The 17,040-nt window shown below is 38.5% G+C and overlaps 1 protein-coding gene across 1 annotated transcript in view; it reads right to left on the reverse strand.

Annotated features, from left to right (window-relative positions):
• Positions 1-17,040, reverse strand: part of LOC127423941 (chemokine-like protein TAFA-5) — a 79,038-nt gene that overhangs the window by 42,940 nt on the left and 19,058 nt on the right. The window contains exons 2-3 of the mRNA XM_051668653.1: positions 14,434-14,583; positions 3,210-3,337 (exon numbers count right to left, since the gene is read on the reverse strand). Of these exons, the coding sequence (XP_051524613.1) occupies positions 3,210-3,337; positions 14,434-14,583 (278 nt within the window). The remainder of the gene's footprint in view (positions 1-3,209; positions 3,338-14,433; positions 14,584-17,040) is intronic.

A 17,040-nucleotide genomic window follows, 5' to 3' on the forward strand; every position in this document is an offset into this window, starting at 1 on the left:
ATAACACGTGTTCTATATTTGATAGTTTATTAGGCCTTTTTGGAACTTGACAGATATGGTCACTTTACACTGTCATTTTATGGCAAAACGCTGTGCAAAGATTCTTTAAAAATTCTACTTTTGTGTTCTAAAAAATAACAGCATATGGATTGGAATGATGTGAGGGTTAGTAAATGATGAGAACATTTTTCAATTTTGGGTGAACTATCCCTTTAAAGGGTCATCTACAAACACATACAGTGACATGCATGCAAACCTTGCAAATAAATTCTTCCACACCCTCAGAAACACATGAATGAATTCAGCTACTGAACGGCACAATCCACTCAAACGAAAGCAGGACTGCACTCGTTTAATATGCAGCTCCGCTATGTGCCTTTTTGTCCCAAAGACACCCTCTAATTCAGCATAATTGCTCGTTGTCATTTTGTGCAAAGCAACTCAAAAAAACAGAATGACTCAAGGCATTATGAGGCGGAAGCCTGCAGGATCAGCACAGCCCAAACACAGCCTGAGCTCAGCACTTATGCCTGATGAACGCAACACATTAGAGAGGACGAATCACATCACAGAGCCGAATCCATCTCCTGTACGGCTATTCACACAAGAACGGGACAATCTGTTCTCATAGAATGCAAAATTAATTTCAGTAGCTTAACTGATGGAGTGTTGCACTTGCGATGCAAAGGACCGGGGTCAAGTCCTGAAAAGAACACGAGTCGACACATAAGCCAAAAGTGTCATAAAATCAACACAAAATTACGTGGATACTTAAAGGATTAGTTCACCCAAAAATGAAAATTCTCTCATCATTTACTCACCCTTATGCCATCCCAAATGTGTATGACTTTCTTTCATCTGCTGAACTTAAATGGTGATTTTTAGAAGGATATCTAAGCTCTTTTGGTCCATAAAATGCAAGTGAATGGGTGCAAAATTTTGAAGCTCCAAAAATCACATAAGTCAGCATAAAAGTAATCCAGTGGTTAAATCAATGTCTTCAGAAGCGATATGATAGGTGTTGGTGAGAAACAGATCGATATTTAAGTCCCTTTTTCCTATAAATTCTCCCCCTACTCAGTCAATCTCCAATTTAACTTTCACATTCTTCTTCTTGTGTTTTTAGTGATGCACATTCTTCATGCATATCATCCCCTACTGGGCAGGGAGAAGAATATATAGCAAAAAACACCTATCATATCATTTCTGAAGATATGGATTAAAACTGTATGGATTACTTTTATGCTGCCTTTATGTGCTTTTTGGAGTGTCAAACTTTTGGCACCCATTCACTTGCATTGTATGGACCAACAGAGCTGAAATATTCTTCTAAAAATCTTAATTTGTGTTCTGCAGAAGAAAGAAAGCCATACACATCTGGGATGACATGAGGGTGAGTAAATAATGAGAGAATTTTCATTTTTGGGTGAACTATCCCTTTAAGCAATTGCGTTTTTCATCTCACATTTGCTATTTATGACACTATCGGTTAGCTTTAGGTTTAAAGTTTAGTTTCCCTACTGTGGACGGTTTTGTTGATTTAAAACTCGATAGAGCATTAACCTTAAAATCCTAATCAGTTTGGGAAACATTTCACTTGCTTTAACGCTACACAGCGGACATTTCACCTCAAAACTGTCGCGATGCATGTCATAATACTATGTTATGAACCTGATTTTTATTTTACTTCATTCTGATTGGTCAATTACAGCATTCAGTGGTCAAATATTTGTGTATAATGCTAAAATGCATAATTCATTTTTGTCCCAGGCAACCAATTTCCTACATAAATGAGTGAGTTTCATGTCTCTTTAATCACTCTGCAATTTCACAGGTTTATTTATTTAGTAAGTAGCCATGTAATAAGCAGGCTAATGTACAGTCAGCTTGTCATTATCGCAAAGTAAGCTCCTTCAGGGTTATACAAGACACCCCATTTTGCATTGTGATCCTGATCACACTGTCAGGGTTTATTTCTCGATAATGATCAGCCAACTGTACATAATCCCTGACATAATAATTTTAATTAAAAAGTAATGGACAAACATAATATAATGCTTAACAGATCCATAGCTGATGTACATTCAAATGTGACTGTGACGAGGAGGAGGTCGTGGCTGGGCCATGATGGAGCATGGCCGGCGCTGAATCAGTTGATCAGCGGGAGAGCGAGATAAGGGGCAGCCGGAGACACCGGTTCGAGAGTAAGAGAGACGCACGCGGCCGCGTTGTGTGTGTGTCCTAATGTTTTATGTTGGTTAAGTTTATGTTGACCATTAAACTTTATGTTGACTCTTCAGCCGGTTCACACCTCCTCCTTGCCCAACCTTTACTCTGTTACAATGGTGCCGAAACCCGGGAGGGAGGAGGGATGTGCTGTCGCTGCCATCCGCCAGGGGAGCAGCCATGGCCATCTGCCAAGAAGGGGATGAGTGGTTCCGTCCGCCAGGGGCCGGAGGACTCGCTGCCATCTGCCGGGGGAGGAGCGAGCTGGCATCCGGCAGCGGGCGGAGGAGCGGTTGAGGACCGGGAGACCAGGAGCCTGCGAGCAAGTTCTTCTCTCTCTCTCCTCTCTCTGTGTCTCCGCTCACCCTTTCCCTCTCCCCACGCCTTCCCTTGTCTCTCCCCCAGGTTCACAGGAGGCGGGGTGGACCACCGGCTGACAGAATGGCCGGAAGGGCAGCGTCTCCCCTCCAGAGATGGGGGGGGATTTAGTCAGACTGGTGGTGCCCCAGCCTGATTCGGGCAGGAGAGGAGTGTGACGAGGAGGAGGGCGTGGCCGGGAACATGACGCCTGTTCGAGAGAGAGAGAGAGAGAGAGAGAGAGAGAGACATACGCGGCCGCATTGTGTGTGTGTCCTTATGTTTTATGTTGGTTAAGTTTACGTTGACCATTAAACTTTATGTTGACTGTTCAGCCGGTTCCCGCCTCCTCCTTGCCCAACCTTTACTCTGTTACAGTGACTATATACAGTTTATGAAAATTTAAGACATTTGATGGTGTTTCTAGATATTTGAATGCACATTAACTAATGATCTGTTAAGTATTACATAAAGACACAATGTATTTTGTAAGGAAAGTCATGATTAAGTGTTACCCAATTACGTAAAGAGTTGAGACACATGTGGGGTGAACCATTTAAGGTTATGTGGCAGGTACAACCTTGTGAATGAATGAAATGTTACAGATATTTACAACATAGTCTTACCGTGACGGTTTTAATGCGCCCGCCGCCTTTGGTGCAGGTCCATCCAGAGCGATTGAAGAGCAGGCCGCAAATCTCGCCCTCTGAACATGGAGTCATCTCACACCACTGCTTGCTTTTCACTATACGTGCTATGAACAAACACACACACAGTTTTTTATGCACTGACTTAAATTTAGTAAAAGGACAATGCATGTATGAAGTCCGCTAAATCAGTGGTTCTCAACTGGTTTCGCTTCAGGACTCACATTTTACAGTGGTAACACAACACAGCACAAAATTAAACAACTACATCCTTATTCTGGACTCAATACAAGTTAAGCTCAATTGACAGCATTTGTGGCAGAATGTTCTCCACAAAATTGAATTTCGACTTGTCTTTCCTTTTTTTTAAAAAAAGCAGAAATCTGCAGTAGGTTATGGTGAGGCTTACAATGGAAGTGATGGAATGATTTATATGGTTAGCTGCAATATATTATTTACATTAAGCAATATTTTTCTCTGCTGTTCATGACCCACCAGTTGAGAACCACTGTGCTAAAAATCCCTATATTGAACTCTTTCACTGGATTTTCATCTTAGATTTTGATTTATACAAACCTTTGAAATCCAACAAGCATAAAAGGAAACAAACCAACCTTTAAATTCAAAAGAAAATATGGATGTGTGTATAAGACTGCATTCGAGATTATGGTAAAATCATGCATGTTTCAGTAAGCAGCCTGCAGGCCTAGATTCAGTGCACACTTTCATTATCTTCAAGTTGTGGAACTGAAACCATCAAACAACTCGAAGAGAGCTACATCAGGCATGTGTATGCACTACGGCTCTGGCTTTCAGTTCTCTTGTTTGCTCTGTAGATCCATGCTAAGTTCCATAAACCCCTGCTGATCAGGAGCTTCAGACGTAGATCAACCAGCATTCAGAAGGTGGTGAGAATAAAACAGGTTAGAGGAGGATGCACAGCATCAAACAATCAGAAGAGTTGCACAAGATCTTTGTGTCTTCCTCTCATTGGGAAGAACGACTAACAAAAGAGAACTCTTAAAAAGAATAGTTCACCCAAAAAAGAAAATTCTGTCATTATTTGCTCATCTTTATGTTGTTCCAAACACCTATGACTTTCTTCTGTGGAACATAAAAGGAAAGATTTGTAGAATATTCACATGGCTTTTTGCCATATACTGAAAATGAATAGTGACTCTGGGCTGTTAAACTTTAAAAAGGACAACAAAAAAAAAGAAAGAAAATAAAGCCAACATAAAACTACATTAAAAGTAATCAATATGACTCATGCACTACCTGAATATTCCAAGTATTCTGAAGCCATTCTAGAACTTTGTGTGATAAACAGGCAGAAATGTAAGTTGATATTCATGCTAAACTCCAGTTTGCTGCGCCCAAATAAATTATGGTGATTAAGTCAGGTAAATAATGGCAGATAATGTTATTTATTTTTTTTTTTATTTATTTTTTTGGGGGGGTGAACTATCCCTTTAATCTCAATTGATTTTTTCTAGACAGCATTGTTTAAATGGAGAGACTTTTGCTAAAGTCTCCTTTTTCTCAGATTTTCCTCCTGATAAAGAGAACCAAGCAATCTCATGAGTTCCAGAAGAGATCTCAATTACGTTGTGCTCAGATTTGCCAAGACAGCAAAGACTGCCAACATAAGTCAGAGATTTCAATATGAACAAACATAGCTCATCAGATTTTTCCAAAACAAAATTATCTGAGCTCTTCTATTCATATTAAAGGGATAGTTCACCCAAAAATGAAAATTCTCTCATCATTTACTCACCCTCATGCCATCCCAGATGTGTATGACCTTCTTTCTGCTGCAGAACACAAATTATGATTTTTAGAAGAATATTTCAGCTCTGTAGGTCCATACAATGCAAGTGAATGGGTGCCAAAATGTTGACGCTCCAAAAAGCAAATAGAGGCATCATAAAAGTAATCCATACAACTCCAGTGTTTTAATCCATATTTTCAGAATTGATATGATTGGTGTGGGTAAGAAACAGATCAATATTTAAGTACTTTTTTGCTTGAAATTCTTCTCCCTGCCCAGAAGGGGGTGGTATGCATGAAGAATGTGAATCACCAAAAACACAAGAAGAATGTGAAAGTGATCTGTTTCTCACCCACACCTATCATATAGCTTCTGAAGATATGGATTTAACCACTGCAGTCTTATGGATTACTTTTATGCTGACTTATGTGATTTTTGGAGCTTCAAAATTTTGGCACCCATTCACATGCATTGTATAGACCAAAAGAGCTGAGAAATTCTTCTAAAAATCTTCATTTGTGTTCAACAGAGGAGAGAAAGTCACACATCTGGGATGGCATGAGGGTGAATAAGTGATGAGAGAATTTTCATTTTTGGGTTAACTATTCCTTTAAAGTATAGACCTATATTATCTAGACTCCTACAGTTTTCAATTATTTCCTTGATGACTTACAAGACAACACAATTTTCTACACACAAAAACATCTTTTTTGAATTTTCCATCACAAAACATTTAAGATATGTTTACAACAATTTTCTTGATCTGAAACACAGCAGGTCTTTTTATGCACGGCAGTTCTTTTGAATATCAAGTGTGAAAACATTATCAAAGCTCCATCCGCTGAATTTACCAAAGTTGCGCTGCTCAAATGAAGGATTTGAGCACTACAGATCTCCTCCAAGTCGTCCTGTCCCCAGGGGGCTGAAAACAATCAGATGCAGCCCACATCACATAAACAAGCCTCCCTCCGAGGGACAGTATTCAAAAGCACAAATACAACTGGGCCATGAAGAAAGAAAACAAAGAGAGCTAAAGAAAATCAATGGGTTTAAATGAAGCTAGAATGCTTCAGAGGGGTATTTAGCGCACAGTTGATCAGGGTGCCTTAACTCCGATACCTCATGCTGAACTAGAGTTTTATTGAGGTAACGGTTGTGATTACACACTTAAGTTGGAGTGTAAGGTTCTATGTGGTATAAGGTGTGTGTGGACCAGCATTATGAACTCAGAGCTCATAAGTTCTGTGAGAAACTCTAGCAGTGACCTCTCTCCTTTAGCTGGGCTTTTACTCTTAGAAACAGATTCAATGGCTACATGATAAACTGTGTTCAATACAATAATGAACACCAGAAGAATAAGGGTAGAATGCTCAACTCCCATGTGGGACACAAAATGAGAACAAAGTCACCATTCACTTTCATTGCATTTTCTATGCTTTTTTCCATTCAATGAAAGCGAATGGTGACTGAGGCTGTCATTCCAACATGATCACATGCCATGGGCAGTCGGAATGTTGTTTCCGAGAGTTCCAGTACCCTAAGATCTGACAAATTCTGCCAACTACCTGACAAGCAGCATCTCCTATCAGAAATGTTTGCATCGGCTCTGGTGTGTATACCTTCCCTTGAGGCCTCACCTGTCATGTGTTGCGTTAGCAGCACAGGACACCTGGGTTCAAATCCCAGGTTGAAACCAAGAAGTAATCATGTCCGCATAATCAGTGACGAGCGCAATTCAGAGGTTGTATTTTTCCCTCTAACATTACATTTTTACTCCACTGATGGTAAGGTTTAAGTTTGGGGTTTGGGGGTTCAGTTTATAAAATAAGCATTCCTCTTCACTGTATTACATCATGAACTGCTGAAAACAACTTGCTTCACAACTTGCTTTTAGCGCCCCGCTGTGGAAATTTTACCCAGAAAATGGAGCTTACACATGCTCACACACCCACCAGCACTTAGCGCTTTGGCCACTGGGGGCAGTGTTTCACATTTCAGTAAGTAAAGACCGATTTTAGCTAAAGAAAAGTCATCCAACTGTTTCCGATTTTACTGTAAGATCAGTCTTTTAATTCTGTCTATTGTGTTTCACAGAAAACAAAATGCAGTGATTGTACCATGCATGTGACGAATAAAACTTTGAACTAGTACTCATACTAGTATAAGTAATGACTTGAATTAAATCTTCGAACCAATACTCATATTAAAAATTTAACAGGTTTGAATCTGTACTCATTCTAATACTGACTTAGAACAAGAACTCGTATTAGCACTAGAACTGACTTGGAACTAGTTGTCACATCAGAAATAACTGGCTTGAACTAGAACTCATTCTAATACTCTACTGACTGAACTACAACTCACACTAAAACTAGCATTGACTCGTACTACTGCTGACTTGGAAGTAGTACTCACAATAGTAATCGAACTGACTTTGAACTACTCATATTTGTTTTAGTACTGTCTTTTACTATAGCACTGACTTTGAATTAGTACACATACTGGTATTGTACTAAAATAGACTTTTAACTAGTACTAATACTAATATTGATACTGACTTTAGTACTCATTCTAGCACTAACATTGGCTTTGAATTAGTACACCAACTGGTACTAATACAGACTTATAACTAGTACTCATACTAATGCTGACCTTAACCTAATACTCATACTAGCACTAAATCTTACTTAGGTAGCAACACTCTTTTCGAATTAGTACACATACTGGTACTAATACAGACTTTTAACTAGTACTCATAATAGTGCTGACTTTAAATTAGTACTCATTCTAGCACTAAATCTGACTTTGAACTAACTCATATTTGAACTGACTGAACTAGTATTCAAATGAGCACTAGCTCTGACTAAAATGACTTCTCAAACTAGCACTAGTACTGACTTTGAACTAGTGCTGATAACTCACGTACAGAATCACTGGCATTTGAACCAGATTTTCTCATTAATTTCCGGAAAGACTGCTTCCATTTCATCTTGTCCCAAAATGGAAATAGTGAGTATAAACAAAACTGAAAAGGTACTGGTCCTTAACTTAAATTTAAAGCAAGCCTTTAATGTAAAAAGAATAATATACCCTTAATTATCATCAATGTGTGTGGGATGCAAATATACACACTGTTCGTTCAGCATGGTGAAGTGCTCTCTAGGCCACACAGGGAGCAAAGTATGGCAGATTACAACACACGCAGAGTTTAGCAGATATTTTCGTACCCTATTTGTTTCATGTGAAGCCAGATGAGGCTCCTGAGCTCGGCTCTCTGCTGTAGAGGCAGCCAGTGAACACGTGGCCTCCTGGGGAACCGTGTGCCTCCGCTACAGACTCACTGATCATTAACTGCTTGCAAATAGAGAGAACAAGAATACTTTCTCTTTCAGGGTCACTATATATGGGGCAAGTGTATCCTAAATAAAACACACATACACAAAACACATGATTGTTACAGCAGATAAAATCATCAATATAAACACAATGCAGCACACAAACTCAAGATAATTTTCTATTTCCGATGGATATTATGATTACCACCCACTGACCAGTACAGAACTGCAGGGAAAATGAGTCCATAGGATGAATCAGATCTGACTTTACCTAATACAGAACTAGTACCCATATTAGAAAAAAACAAAACACTGACTTTGAACTAGTACAGACTTGAACTACTGTAGTACTCACAATAACAATAGAAGTGACTTAGAACTGGTTCGCTCACTAGCACTAATATAGACTTTGAACTAGTACTTATGTTAGTAGTGGCTCTGAACCAGTACTACTCACACTAACACTAGTACGGATTTTGAACTAGTCAAAACAACAATAGAACAGACTTGTACCCACACTAGCACTAGTACAAACTGAACTAGTACTCAAAATAGCAATAGGGAGCAACAATGCATGCCAACTTTTTCAGTCGTCTGGGTTCTGGAAGTATTTTGCCCATTCAATTTTTGCATAGAATAAAATCCTCTATAAAAGAGTTGTAAGCCATGAACCATACCAACCAGCTCCAAGGTGAATCACAACCTGACAAACTTTATTTTGAGGCAAAAAAGTAGGTGAAAATCTGACAAAAAGACAATGGTAAAAGACTGTGTTCTTAACAGTCTTTCACAAGGGCACAAACTACAATCCCATGAAGCACTGCGAATAATGTAACTGAATAAAAAACTATGGAAATACAGTATATGAAACTACTGACTTTAATTTGTTGATTATAAGTGTAGAAACAGTATATTTTATGTTACACTATGTTATTGCTAAATATTCCGATATGTACAAATATATAAGTAGTTTGACGGTAAAGGGAGACCAAATTTATTACGTCATTCACAGGGCATCATGGGAGTGGGCAGTCGCTTCAAGGCCTGTTTTGTGGGCTTTGTTGGTCGCGGTTCTCTGATTGGTGAAGCTTTCTCTGCTGGACCATGGGTAATGTTTTTATTTACCCAGAATTGTGCTATTAAACATTATTAAACAGATTTTTAAACAATGAAGTTGAAATAACGCAGACAGATGTGTACAGCGGAAGCATATAACCTCGATAAGCAACCTTGAAGCTCATGGTAGGTCTGTCTTTAAAGGTGTATAGTTATCTTATAAAATTAATTTGTCTATGGAAACAATCAATGTGATTTTTACTTCCAGAACCACACTGTTGTGCTCTATAGAACTGACTTTGAACTAGTACTCATACTTGCTTTGATTTTGAATTAGTACTCACACTAGTTCTAATACTGACTTTGAACTAATAATCATATTAGTGGTGACTTTGAACAAGTACTCACACTATCAGTTGTGCAGACATTGAACTTGTACTCATGATAACAATAGAAATGTCATTGAACTAGTACTCACACTAGTAATAATACTGACTTTGAATAAGTACTCATTCTAGTGGTGACCGAACTAGAGCTCATTCTCGCACTAGATCTCACTTTGAACTAGTACTGATAATACCAGTACAATCGAATTTGAACTAGCACCTATGAATAGCACCTATGATAGCAATAGAACTGACTTGGAACTTTGAAGTAGGGTTGCACGGTATACCGGTGTTATGGTAGAATCGCGATACTAAAGCTTCAAAATACTGGTGGTGCCACAGTATTTTTTAAACAGTAGTACTGTCAGTACGGTAGTACCGTAAGTTACAGAATGTTGTATGTGTAGAGGTAAATATTATTTTCACTAAAACCTTCATTTGAATCAGACCAATGTCTGCAACAGCATTAAAAATGTAGTCTTTTTGGGTGGCATCCCCTTCACGGAGTGCCCTTTAAGAGAGCAAAATGCTGTTCAGAATTTGCAGTTTACTGTTTAGAACAGTACCTTATATGGTACTGTTTGTTTTTAATGTGTGGTTTTCCCATGGTTCTGAATCCCAGCATGTTCATTTGGCGGTCGTGTCTCCTAATGGATAATATGAATTTAAATACAACTTTGGAGAGTGAGAAGCTTTTTAAAAAACACAATTCACATAGCGAGATTTGGAAATTATTGGGTTTTGCCTGATGAGACGGGGAAAACCCATCTGCCGTGAATGTCTACAGAGATTTCAAGCCAAAGGGGGAAACACCAGCAACCTTATTAAACAGCTTCGGACACATCCCACTGCTTCTGCAGAAAACACATGGGTTAGTGCCACTTCATTTAACCTAAATGCTTTATCTCAACATTTACAGATTTACAGTTTCTCTGAAAAATCGAACGTTGCACTCGTTTAATTTTTTTCCAATTGCAAATGCATGGTGGCGGTAACTTTGCACTTATGATCAGATCGGTCTGATCACGTCCCTGAGGCATGCGTGTGTGTAATCTGCATTTGCACTGCTGTTTACCAGGAGAGAGGGGCTGAAGCGGTTGTAATAATGAAACAGCTGCTCAAAACAGTCTTTTCAATGTCACAATATCTTTATTTTTATGTTACCAACATTCAAATAATCACAGAAATAATGGAACAAAAGTTTAAAGCCATTGCCATTTGAACTGGCTGTTTTGATGCAGCAAATGTTTTTTTTTTTTTTTTTTTACATCAAACTAAGAATGTATTGGGTAACAAGTTAGTTAAATTGAGCCTTCTTCCAGTTCATCAATCAGTTATTTTCACCACTTCCGAAGCAACAAGAAAACCACCTTTACTATGACAATCTGTGTTAAGAATTAACACACAATTGTTTGGAATCGTGATACTACTTGGTATCGTGATACTTTAGCTGCCTGGTATAGTCTCGTAAGATATTATTATGGTATTGTGACAACCCTACTTTAAAGTAGTCCTGCATTTCAATTAGTACTCATACTAGCACTTATAATGAATTTGTACTCATTGTAGTTCTAGTGCTGACATAGAACTAGTTCTCATACATGAATATAACATCAAAATAAACATGAAGCAGCTCAGCATCATTTCCTATTTCTTGTTTCCCATGGATTTGAAAAAAATAGTTACCACCCACTGACCAGTACATTTCTGCAGAGAAAACGAGTCCAGCTTCAAAAAGGATTAATCACACTCCCCACACACTGTCTCCCATGGTACCTCTGTTCTGCATCATGACTCAATTCGTCTCTGTGTGTGCATGCAACACCTGAGCCAGCTCTGTCCAGCACAGCACACCTACATCATAAACTCCTCCAGGGACCTAGCCCCCGCCTGCCCTCACTCTCCTCTCGAGGCCCACCACGATCTGCCCCCTGGAACCTTCGGCATCACAGACTCACCTACAGTCTTAGGGCATTTAATGGAACAGAGCTCAACAGTGGCATTCCAGAAAATTCTTCAATGAAGAATTTTAAGCCTTGAGCCACACCAACCAGCTACGAAATGAATCACAACACTACAATGTGATTTGAAGCAAAACGTATTTGAAAAACAGAAAAAGGTACAAGATTTTTGTACTGACAACGGAATACATGAAGCATTGTCTCTAATGATACAGCATCCCATTTTATCTATTTCTGTAGCAAAATTACAGTTGGTTTATGGCAAAGTGGTGGCAATGTTTGCCAGAAGTTTGCTGCAACACTATATTTTTGTAAGGGTCAAGCCACAGGGTTCCCACACTTTTTGACCAATTAATTTCCATTACTTTTCCATGACCTTTCCAGTTGTTTGAAATTACTGGGTAAGGATTTCTAAAAATCATCCAAATTCACACTGATCTGCTAATGAATCATTCAGACTGATTTGTTAACTGGTTCGTCTGATTCTTTAAAATAAACTGACCCAAAAGAAAAATATTCCCTTTTTGTAGCTTGTAAGATTTTACAAATTTCCACCATTTTTCCAGGCCTGGAAAGCACAGTTTAAAAATTCCCTGATATTTCCATGTTTTCTGAAGCCAACTTCTCTGACTGGTGGATCTTGCTTCGACACATAATAGTATTGCGAAGTACTACACTATTATGGATAGTGTACTATTTCAACAGAAATGCACCAATTAAACATTGAAATCAAACTGAATTGTGACTTCTACTGGGGCATATTATCATTACAAGTAAAATGTGTCTATGCGCCACTAACGTTACCAACCGGAATTAATAAACTAATGATTGTTTTCCAACAGCTTTCCTAAACACTACCCCCTCTGTGATTGGTCGAACAAACAGATAGTCCCGCCCTAAACTCATGCCATTAGTTAAGTTAATAATGCTGTGTCGGGCTGGTTAGGATGCTCAAACAAACAGCGCAATGTTAGCGCCACAAAACCAGTGTCTATACTTTCCGGGGGAACTAACCTATGAAAGCTTACTTATAATTGATAATAAGAGAGAGTGTTAACATCCCAGAAATTACACATCACCTTTAAACTACATTGGAGTTCATGATAGGTCTGTCTTGAACACGTTATCGCTGAAAAACCATTTCTCTGCAAACATGTTGAATGCCGTTTTTACTTCCAAGAAACCCTATTGTTGAGCTATAGATTAGACAAAGATGGATGGTTGGATCTTTAAAATAATTTCTACATTCTTTGAAACTATAATTGTCTCTGGTCATTGGGTAGTCCGTAAATCTAAAGTGAATTTGAATGAGCGCATGTAAGTGTAGTAAAGTGTGTGTGCTGGCAACAGGTCCTTCTTTAATGGATCCACTACTAATGGAGCATGAAGACAGCCGAGAGAGCCAATAAAAATCAATTTCCCACAGCTGTAATTATGGTACTCTCTTGGTTAATTACTCTGGTCTTGCCATTACAAAGTGCTGCTAATGTGTTGTTGAAGATCATAATATCTAGCATAACCCCCCAAAACCCCATCAAACTAAAGAAACTAACATCCTGACCCCAGCTATCAGGAGAACAGTGTTTATTTCCTAGCAAAACAACCACTACAATCATATTCAGATTTGTATCTGAAGAAAGGAATGAAAGCTTCCAACCTTGTGAAATACTCCATTATATCCAGAGCTCGGCAAAACAGACAAGCAGAAATATTCCTTTTAAAGCACAGTGACAGTCATAATATAGAATTACATTTCTTTCTTTCGCCTTTTCACGAGGCCTCAGCTTTCCTCGACTTGTCACACCACACACTGCAGACAGGAACATTTCTTTACATGTAGCAAGTCTGACTATTGTGTTAGAGTGTGTTATACAAGATTTTGACAGTAGAAAAAAAAAAACAATGCGATGCAAATTCAGCAATGAAGTCAAGCTACATGATGTGACTTTGTTTTTGCTGTGAAAGAAACAGGGAAACCGGGGATAGTTGTCACACTTTTTACTTTAGTGAATATTTCTCAGTGTAGGTTTATTTCATGCCTAGACCCTTCATGCCAGGCTTTGTCTCATTTCTGCTTATTTTTTTAAAGAAAAGGAGGGACAAGTCCAAATTAATTTGTGTGGTAATTAATATTATGCCACAAATGCTGTCGATTGACCTTAACTTGTATTGAATCTGGAATATTTCTGTAATTAATCTAATGAAAATATATAAACATTTAAAACATGTGACAACTTGCCTCAACCTGATGTATATAAAAACATACCCTTGACCTGAGAACACAGTATAACATTTCAGTTAAAATCTACCTTCATTATATTGGTGACCCTTGCCTTAATGTATGCTAGTGTGGTTTTATCATGTTTACTTGTCTACCCAACTGCTAACTTAAAAAACATGATGCTATTGGAAGTTTAAATCTGAAGGACATAATTCACAAAAAGTATTCCAATTTAAGAGGATTTTAAATTAGGTGTTTGAGACCAACATTAAAAAAAAAACACAAAAAAAAACAAACAAACAAAAAAAAAAACACTGCAAAGGGAAGGACTTTTGCCTCAAAACCTTCTATTTACTGTGATATAGTCCTTGTGACATCTTCCCTGTGTGACAACTAGCTCCAGTCTGCCATATACAGTATGTGTGTGCATGTACACAATGTGAGTATGTGTTTGTGTGGGCTGTATCTCTTACCGTCCACACACGCTGGTCGGGCCCGCGTGGTGCCAGCGATCTGTCCTCTCCGGCAGGCACAGCGGGCTGTCTGCCTGGCGATAGTACGCTTGGGTTGACTGCTGTCTCTATTCAACATCACAATCTCACATGTGCCGACTGCCAACTGACCTGTGGAGGACACACACACACACATTAGAGGCAAGTCCTGATTTTAGTAGTCGAATCTTGTTATTAAATCATATAAAGTTTTAATAATGAGTCTGTCTTTGAGTGCATTGTCAAGTATCAGATCAAGAGTCACAGACAATACAATATTGGAGCGAAACATAAACATATGGAACAGTTCATTGTCATTATTTATTTACCCCTGTGTCGTTCCAAACCTGTGTGGTGTTTTTGTTTTTTCATGGAACACACAAAAGGGGAATTTTTTAAGAATCTCTTCATAGCTCTTTTCCATACAACCACAGTTCATAGTGACAATGTCTGTCAAGCTCCAAAAAGGTAAAAAAGCACCATGACCAAATGTCATAATGATGTCAAGTCTTATGCAACATGATTGACGCTGCCATATTTCATTTAAAAACTTTGGCGGAGGGGAAGATTTTAACAATTTACATTTCGATCAATTCGTCACTCAAACCTATTGAGTGGCTTCTGATAATAACTTGGAATATGAATGATTCGTAGGGACTACTTTAATTTATAGTGCATTACTGGTGTTATATATATATATACACAGGTGCATCTCAATAAATTAGAATGTCGTGGAAAAGTTCATTTATTTCAGTAATTCAACTCAAATTGTGAAACTCGTGTATTAAATAAATTCAATGCACACAGACTGAAGTAGTTTAAGTCTTTGGTTCTTTTAATTGTGATGATTTTGGCTCACATTTAACAAAAACCCACCAATTCACCATCTCAAAAAATTAGAATACATCATAAGACCAATAAAAAAAACATTTTTAGTGAATTGTTGGCCTTCTGGAAAGTATGTTCATTTACTGTATATGTACTCAATACTTGGTAGGGGCTCCTTTTTGCTTTAATTACTGCCTCAATTCGGCGTGGCATGGAGGTGATCAGTTTGTGGCACTGCTGAGGTGGTATGGAAGCCCAGGTTTCTTTGACAGTGGCCTTCAGCTCATCTGCATTTTTTGGTCTCTTGTTTCTCATTTTCCTCTTGACAATACCCCATAGATTCTCTATGGGGTTCAGGTTTGGTGAGTTTGCTGGCCAGTCAAGCACACCAACACCATGGTCATTTAACCAACTTTTGGTGCTTTTGGCAGTGTGGGCAGGTGCCAAATCCTGCTGGAAAATGAAATCAGCATCTTTAAAAAGCTGGTCAGCAGAAGGAAGCATGAAGTGCTCCAAAATTTCTTGGTAAATGGGTGCAGTGACTTTGGTTTTCAAAAAACACAATGGACCAACACCAGCAGATGACATTGTACCTCAAATCATCACAGACTGTGGAAACTTAACACTGGACTTCAAGCAACTTGGGCTATGAGCTTCTCCACCCTTCCTCCAGACTCTAGGACCTTGGTTTCCAAATGAAATACAAAACTTGCTCTCATCTGAAAAGAGGACTTTGGAACACTGGGCAACAGTCCAGTTCTTCTTCTCCTTAGCCCAGGTAAGACGCCTCTGACGTTGTCTGTGGTTCAGGAGTGGCTTAACAAGAGGAATACGACAACTGTAGTGTCTGTGTGTGGTGGCTCTTGATGCCTTGACCCCAGCCTCAGTCCATTCCTTGTGAAGTTCACCCAAATTCTTGAATCGATTTTGCTTGACAATCGTAAGGCTGCGGTTCTCTCGGTTGGTTGTGCATCTTTTTCTTCCACACTTTTTCCTTCCACTCAACTTTCTGTTAACACGCTTGGATACAGCACTCTGTGAACAGCCAGCTTCTTTGGCAATGAATGTTTGTGGCTTACCCTCCTTGTGAAGGGTGTCAATGATTGTCTTCTGGACAACTGTCAGATCAGCAGTCTTCCCCATGATTGTGTAGCCTAGTGAACCAAACTGAGAGACCATTTTGAAGGCTCAGGAAACCTTTGCAGGTGTTTTGAGTTGATTAGCTGATTGGCATGTCACCATATTCTAATTTTTTGAGATAGTGAATTGGTGGGTTTTTGTTAAATGTGAGCCAAAATCATCACAATTAAAAGAACCAAAGACTTAAACTACTTCAGTCTGTGTGCATTGAATTTATTTAATACACGAGTTTCACAATTTGAGTTGAATTACTGAAATAAATGAACTTTTCCACGACATTCTAATTTATTGAGATGCACCTGTATATATACACTTTTTGGAGTTTGATAGATTTGATAACTGAATTGTTGTTGTACAGAAAAGAGCTGTATAAAATTCTTTGAAAATGATCCTTTTGTGTTCCACAGAAAAAATAATATACTAGTTTAGAATGATATGATGGTAAGAGGTCATTCACACCGAACGTGTCATGGCGCTAAAAATAAAAGTGAGACAAGTTATTTAAAGTTGAAGTTCTTTCGGTAACACTTTACAATAAAGTTCCATTCATTAATATTAGTTAATGCATTAGGTATCATGAACAAACAATGAAAAATATATTTAAAAAAATGTATCAATCTT

Source organism: Myxocyprinus asiaticus, chromosome 33 (assembly GCF_019703515.2).
Source record: "Myxocyprinus asiaticus isolate MX2 ecotype Aquarium Trade chromosome 33, UBuf_Myxa_2, whole genome shotgun sequence".
Classification (NCBI taxonomy): domain Eukaryota; kingdom Metazoa; phylum Chordata; class Actinopteri; order Cypriniformes; family Catostomidae; genus Myxocyprinus; species Myxocyprinus asiaticus.